Source organism: Colobus angolensis, unplaced genomic scaffold (assembly GCF_000951035.1).
Source record: "Colobus angolensis palliatus isolate OR3802 unplaced genomic scaffold, Cang.pa_1.0 Scaffold111, whole genome shotgun sequence".
NCBI lineage: Eukaryota > Metazoa > Chordata > Mammalia > Primates > Cercopithecidae > Colobus > Colobus angolensis.
In genome coordinates, this window is record NW_012112142.1 from 6,463,616 (window position 1) to 6,471,274 (window position 7,659).

The 7,659-nt window shown below is 42.3% G+C and overlaps 1 protein-coding gene across 2 annotated transcripts; it reads right to left on the reverse strand.

Moving 5' to 3' along the window:
- Window positions 1–4,075: 4,075 nt before the first annotated feature.
- Window positions 4,076–7,659, reverse strand: POU4F2 (POU class 4 homeobox 2). Of its 2 annotated transcripts, XM_011956814.1 has the most exons (3): window positions 7,354–7,440; window positions 7,169–7,206; window positions 5,755–6,706 (listed from the first exon to the last, which is right to left on the reverse strand). In XM_011956814.1, the coding sequence occupies exons 1-3, from the start codon at window positions 7,438–7,440 to the stop codon at window positions 5,755–5,757; spliced, it is 1,077 nt and encodes a 358-aa protein (XP_011812204.1). The 2 variants fall into 2 exon arrangements, with proteins under 2 accessions (XP_011812194.1, XP_011812204.1); XM_011956804.1 differs by having other exon boundaries at window positions 4,076–6,696; window positions 7,165–7,659.

Below are 7,659 nucleotides of genomic sequence, written 5' to 3' on the forward strand. Positions count from 1 at the left end.
AAAGAGCAATTTTTTTTAAATTTCTGACTGCTGCCTTCCCCCTTCCCCACATCAGAGAGAGAGAGAGAGAAGAGGGAGGAAGAGAAGGAGGAAGGGAGGGAGGGAGGGAGAGAGACAGAGAGAGGGGGCTCAAAACGTTTGTTCTTCTTCAGCCTTCTTCGTGTGCTGCTAATCTGACTGTCACACCAGTCGACTGTAGATATGTGTGCTTGTGTGTTCGGGGAGCCCATTTCAACAAGGGTGCTTTAAATTTTTTTTTGAAATGGTGTAAATAAAGCTTTTCATCTCCAGGCGTTGAAAGTACAGAATAAAACCCACAGTTTGCTTTCTGAGCAGCTTCCTATTATCACATCGCCACTTAATTTTATTTCTATTCTCTCCAAGTTAAATAGAAAGACTGGCTCACAGGGGAGCTGCCATGTGCCTACAGACTGGGGATGTCAAGCAGAGAGACTCACTGTGCAAAGTTAATTTCAATTCCCGCGGAGGATTTTACATTCCGGCTGGCTGTGACCCACAGTAATTAGCTGAGATAACTAATGATTACTTACTTATTCCTTGTAATTATCTGGATTTAATAATTTGCTGTGTAATTTATTAATTCACTCATAATAGACTTTCAGTACTGGAAATGAGTCCTTTAAAGGGGCAAGGCAGGGGAAATTTAGTGATTTTTTTTCTCATTGCCATCAATCTGTCTCCTGACGAATGTGGACTTCAGGAACATCATAACTATCTGAAAACCTTTATCTTCCTTTCTGTCCTACAGGATACCAATCCAACTTTTTTCCCCTTCTGTTGCAGCAACCCCCTCCAAGACCAACTGAAAAGTAAAGTGAAGTTTTGAGTTCTAATATGAATCATTTACCTAAAGATTTAAAGGGTTTTTGCAAAACAATTCCAAAAACAAATTTCTAAACTTACTGTCATTGCCTACGTAGAAGAATTTCAGCTTCATTCTCTGAATAATATTATTTTTAAAATCAAGAGAATTTTTCTATGCGTTTTTCACTATCTCTCAAGAGCTTCTCGAATAGATAGGTCAAAATAAATTGATATATTTGAAGTTTGAGATAAAACATTTTTATCCCTCAAATTTCAATTATCTTGAAAAAGTTTCAGTTCTCTTCACAAAGAGAAGTAACAGAATCTCTCCTTGATATTGAAAGGTGTAGTTACGTACTATCACTTATTTTTAAAAATCAATTTTATGGAAAACAGAAGAGTATTACATTGTATGTAAATCCTAACTACTTCATTTGCTTTTTCATACTTACATTATTTTTCCCCAAGCTATGTGTCAATGAAACATAATCGGATAAAAAGCCGATCAACTGATGTAATGTCAGATGTATGAAAGAAACTTACTTCTTTCTGGATGGTGTTACAATGTTTTGCTATGAAGGGTGCTTAGATATCAACCAGGGCTTACATGATCATCTCTGTTCCATTTCAGTTTGGATTTAGATGACCACATTGAACAAAAAGATTGGATCATTTGCTTTTAGGGAAGTCTAAAAAAATAAACTACATAATACTGAAACGTAGTATTCAAGATGTCTAGATGTGCTACTAAGTGAATTCATAATATATCTCTTTCCAACAAAATAGCAATTGTGGACCTTGGGGAAAATTAGGAAATAAGTCATGAATGCCAGTGGATTTGATTGATATGACAAGAATTTTCAGACACATTCTGCTACTTATCCATTTGAGTATTTTGAAAGTCAACACCAAATGGATATTTCTCAACAATTTATACATGGTTCAGCCTATTCTTAGCTTTAATTTTTTCTTTAAGACCAACCTCTTCTCTCCAAATCTCTTTGGTTTGGTATCGTCTCTGTATCTCTGCAACTCTCATTAGTAAAAACTTTCAGAATATATTACTTTTCAGCTTTTCCCATACAACACACATTTAAGCATGCTCTAAGAATGAAAATATTTCCATTTTGCAGACAAGAAAGTTTTCTCTTACCCTAACACAGAGAAGATTAACAAAATGTGATGTACTTTTGGAAGTCCAGGAACACGAGAGACAAAGAACACCTGGTGAATCAGGAGAAAACATAGGCCTTTACTGTCAACTATGGAAGTATATATGGATAGTTGTTGTTATGTCACTTTTCTCGCAAAAATCTTAGGCATGTGTGCCCATATGCAAGCTGTCATATACTTCAAAAGTACTTTTAAAACTCCTTTTTATTTCTGTCCAATATGTTTCTCAATTTCTACTACTTTTACAGTGTTTTTGTCTTCATTTATAGATGCTATATTTGTAGAAATAAGACACTAGCACACCTGTCTTATTTCCTGCCAGCTAACTCCCTTTCACTAAAAATTCACATATGAGAAGGGAACAGTGTTATTTATTGAATATCATTTTTATCCTAGATAAGCAAGCTGAATCTGTCGCATATTCAAGTCATTTTATTCATTTTCTCCACTCTGGAGAAAGAAAGAAAGCAGAAAGTTGTCTAGCTAGCTAAACACTTTTTGGTCAAAGGTGAGTTGGAGTAGGGCTGAGTGCTATAGCTACTATCCATGGTACTGAAATTAGTACTCAGCATTGTACCGAGCTGAGTTTAACTCAGCATATGCTGACTGTTTGAAAAGACTTTCAGGAAAACCGAATCTAAGAATACGAAGGGAAACAGAAGAAGAAACTTTCAGCCTTCAAGACAGAGATAGAATTAAACCATCAATATTACTATACTTGAACTCACAATTTTTTCTTTTAAATTCCTACAAGTTTTAATGTTTTCTTAGGCACCTATGCAATATCTCATTATTTCTAATGGACACTCAGATTTTGTTTCTTCAGGTGTCTTTCTTATTTCAGCAATAAAAAGGGATTCTTCCATCCATTCTCCATCTAACTTTCACAACGCTTTTTGTTACATCCAGAAATTATGATATTTCCAACAATATTTAATCCCAACTTGAGTCACTGTAACAACTTTCATTGACTCATGGGGTATTTCCTAATCTTGTCTCCAAAATAAGAAACATTTCAAGATAGTTCCAAATCAGAGGAGTCACAGCTCAGGTTAATAGAATTACTCCTGGAGAATGATCTAGTTCTTCCTCTCATTTGAGCTATAGATTAGCGTGATATTCTTATATTAATTAATAGTATGAGATATTAATAACACAAATATCTAAACCAGACACTTACTGAGGGAAAATATATCTTTGAAAACCTGATATTAAGTATGTTGTCCAACTGTGGTGGGGAGTCTGAATATTATTAAAATAGTGGAGAGATGTGTTTAAACTAGGATCAGAAGAAGAAATGACTGCATCAAGTATGATGAATTTTCTTCTGTCAGTGCCAAACCAGAGTCAGACAGACTTCCCACCAACTCTGGTGTCAGGGTGAATCACAGAAGAGGGCAAAAATTTACTACTTCTAACTACACAGCATTTCTTCCTCAGCCCTACTCTGCTATGTGAGTTTCCTTAAAGGTCATGGGAAATGAGGGGGGGAGAGAGAGAGAGAGAGAGAGACTTTACTTCCTAAGCCAGCAACTCAGGTGCTTCCTGCTCTGTCTGGGTTCGTTGCTTTCCAGTGGTGGTGACCAAACTGAAGGCTATGGTGGGCTCGTTTCTGGGCCTCAACCAGGGTGCTGTACTCCTCCAACCAGGCCTTGGCTCTTGCCACACCCAGTCTCCTAAAGCTGCTAAAAGTAAGCTGAGTTCCTTTCTTACTTTTACTCCTGAGAGATGGGAGGGAATGCATGAAATTGTTTCCATCCAATATCTCTGCTTATAAAGATTCTTTTTACAGAATTATTGCAAGTCTGAAGGAAGAACTCCAAGGGAGATATTTGGAGCCAAATATCGTAATTTCTTCTGGGCAGAAAAGTGAAGTATACTGTGAGATGAGCTCTCACTATTAAAAGGCTGTTATAAACCTTGTTCTTTCATACTTTACCAGAGAAACAGTCCCTACTAAGTCCAAGCTGTACTTTCATAACAACCACTCCCTAATAAATCATCAAAATGTGCTTCCTCCTTTTAAAAAGTCTCCCACCAAAACACTTCCCACATAAATGATTAAAACAACATCACATTTTAAAAGCCATTTAATTTTAATAACATATTTTAATGAAAAAGCAGCATACGCTCCCAATAAAACATTAAAATTATCTCTTCAATGAAGGACAATCGAACAACACCAAAAATAAATTAATACATTACCATAGTAAATAAACCATCTATTAATAAAAACAAGAAACCAGGCCATATACAGAACTCAAGACTTTGGAGAGCCTCAAATGGAACAGCAATACAGCAAAATTTGTAAGAATATATCTATGTGTGCATCATTTTTAATGAAATATTTACAGTAGATAAGGTACGAGTTATCAAGTACCTCATTTTTTGTTCCAAAAGAATTTTTCCAAACAATGTGAATTTACAAGCAGTGCACTGTCTTTCTTATAGTTAAAATTAGTTTTTCTACAAACAAACCTCCAAAAGGAAAAACTGAAGGATTCCTATAAATGTTAACATGTAGCCAACAAAGCAATTGAAAACTGGAAGACTGAAATACCTTGGTGAAATCTTAAAATCTGAAGGGCAAACACCAAGTGGCAAATGCACCGAAAGCTAGAAAATGGTGCATCAGTCATGCTTCCAACTGCTTCTTCCCTTCTGTTAGAGGTGTGTGAGTGTGTGTGTGTGTGTGTGTGTGTGTGTAAGGGTGAGAGCGCTCATGTGTCATGGGGACAATGTGGGAATCCCCATTAAATATGTAATGAAGTAAACAATACTTCAGACAGTGAATCAGGTCTACACGATTAAGACATCCATTACTGAGTGTCTACTCACAAATCAGAACACTACCAGTAAAAACAAAGAAAAAAACAATCTTCATTCAAGTGAGAATATACAAATGGGTCAAAAGGAACACAGTATAGGAGGAAAGCTGTAAAAATTCGGTAAACTCATCAAACAAAATTTTTTGAATATTACTAGCTATACATTTCCCCCACTTTTTTTAGATGAAAGAAGTTTAATTAATTAGAATGTGCACAAAATTAAGTTGCTAGAGAGATAAATTAATAATTTACAGAGAGGGTTGTTCTGCAATAACCAATAATAGCTTTCAAGATCAGTGGACACAGCAGGCGCAACTCTTTTCTTCAGCATTAACACTTCAGAGAAGAAAAAAGGGGGTAAGAACCACAATAAAAATATATATATAATATACAGTGTAAATGCAGAAAATCTGCCATCTTTTTTTTAAAATTCAAAATACTTTAGAGATGTCTCTATCACATTAAGCATCAACTCTAGTTTAAAGTTTTAGTCCTGAATCAATTTCTATTTCTGAAAAATAGTTGCAAAGTGTACTTTTAAACTTGAACAGGGGTGATGTCTGTAAGAATAAAAACAAATCTTACTTGATCATTCTTGTGGACTTTTTAAAGGCTGTCTCGTCTGCCTTCCTGCAAACAGCCATCTCCACGTTTCCTCTGAAGGATCCGAGGTGGGGTTCAAAGGGACAACTTTGCTACAACAGACAAATGCCATCTTTTGTTATTCTTTCCTTTGAGAAACTGTCTCACATTCTCACCGGCTTGGGCTCAGTTGTTCGCTTGCTCGCTCCCTCTTCAGTCCTCGATTTGTCGAGATTCACATTTACTGGAATTGTTTCTGGTCGCCAAAAGTGAAAAGAGGCAGGAGAGAGAAGGTGAGAAAAGGGGCGATGAAGAGAGGGGCGTCTCTGGAGAGGCCAAGAGTCTTCTAAATGCCGGCGGAATATTTCATTCTTTTCTGTTTCTGCCTCTGGTTGCAGAACCAGACGCGCACCACGTTTTTCTTCAGGTCCAGCTTCTCCGCGATGGCGGCGATCTTTTCAGAGGAGGGCCGAGGCTGAATGGCAAAGTAGGCTTCGAGCGAGCGCTTCTCTGGCGCAGCGATGGACGTGCGCTTGCGCTTCTTCTCCGCGCCATTGAAGAGCTCAGGCTTGGTGAGCTTCTCGCGGTGGGACTTTTCCGCCTCCTCGAGCCATGCCTGCAGGATGGGTTTGAGCGCGATCATGTTATTGTGCGACAGTGTGAGGGACTCGAACCTGCAGATGGTGCTCTGGCTAAGCGAGCCCACGCCGGGGATCTTGAGGTTGGCCAGCGCGGAGCCCACATCTGCCTGGGTCACCCCCAGCTTGATGCGTCGCTGCTTGAAGCGCTCGGCGAATGCCTCCAGGTCCCGCGGGTCGGCGTCCACGTCGCTCATGCAGCCCATGTGCGACGGCAGCCCGTGCGCGTGGGCCATGCTGAGCGCTGCTTGGTGCATGGGGTTCATGGTGGCCATGTGCGGCGCGTGAGCCGGCGTGGACACCACAGCGCCGTCCGGGCCTGCCATAGCACCCAGGGCCAGCCCGGGACTCAGGTGCTCCAGCAGCTCGCCCTCCAGCGCCTGGTGCGGTTGGTGGTGGTGGTGGTGGTGATGGTGGTGGTGGTGGTGCGTGCCTGCCAGCGCGGAAGGGTGCGAGATGGGTACCGACGAAGAAGAGGCGGCCGACGTGCACGGGATGGTGTTCATAGTGTGGTAGGTGGCGTCCGGTTTGAAGGGGCTGTGATGGGGCGGATGGTGGTGGTGGCTCTTGCTCTGGGAGACGATGTCCACGGCTGCCAGAGCCTCGGCGCGGGCCAGCAGACTCTCATCCAGCCCACCGAATATATTGCTCTGCAATTGCAAGTAGAAGGCACACATTACGCTCAGCAGGGAATTGTACGCTCTCTCTCCGGAAGCCCAGGCCCAGGGCTCGACACCGCCGCCGCGCCTACAACATTCCCAGATCGTTAAAATAATAATAATAATAATAATAATAATAACAACAACAATAATCCTGAAACCAGGAAGCGAAGAGAAAAAGAGAGAAGCCACCGAAAGAAGCCGGGAGTGCAGGAGGAGGAGGAAAGTGAGCCTGTAGACACAACGAAACACAACACAACACAACACGCGCACAGGCAACATCCCAGGTCATAAAAATTAATATGAAAGGCAAGACCCACTGAATACTTAAGAGAGAGAGGGGGGAAAATTGGTTGGAGGTGTGGGGTGATTTGCTGTGCAGACATGAAAAAAACATCAAGCAGATAAAGGGGGCTGTCAAAATGTGCCTTTAAGCGGTGATTATGCAGAAATACGCACCGGTGGGGTTGGAAGACAGGCTCTTCGCATAGCCTCCGAGCCCCCGCCGCCGCTACCGCTGCTGCCACTGCTGCTGGAGCTGCTGCTCCGGCCTCCGCCGCCGCCGCCGCCTCCACCGCCACCAGCGTTGCTCGAACTGCTAGGGGAGCTGGCCGAGGGCGCAGTGGGAGCCGTGGAGCCCGGCGAGGTGCTGTGCAGTGCCGAGTACTTGGGCTCCACGTGCAGGCTGCCGCCGTGCGGCATGCTAAACGCCTGCTTGCTGTTCAGGGACATCATCATCATCTTCCCGCCCGCCGGGGCGCTCGTCCGTAGAGGCACTCCCTGGTCCCGGCTGCCGGGACCCTCCGAGAAGTGCTGGGCCGGGGCTGGAGCTGGGAAGGGCCGTGCGAAGTTGCGCTCACCCTCCGCCGCCTCTGGACTCCGCACCCCTGGTCTTGGCTACGCACTCCTTCGCCGCCTCTGCTGTCAGTCTGAACCAATGCCTGACTCCGCTTG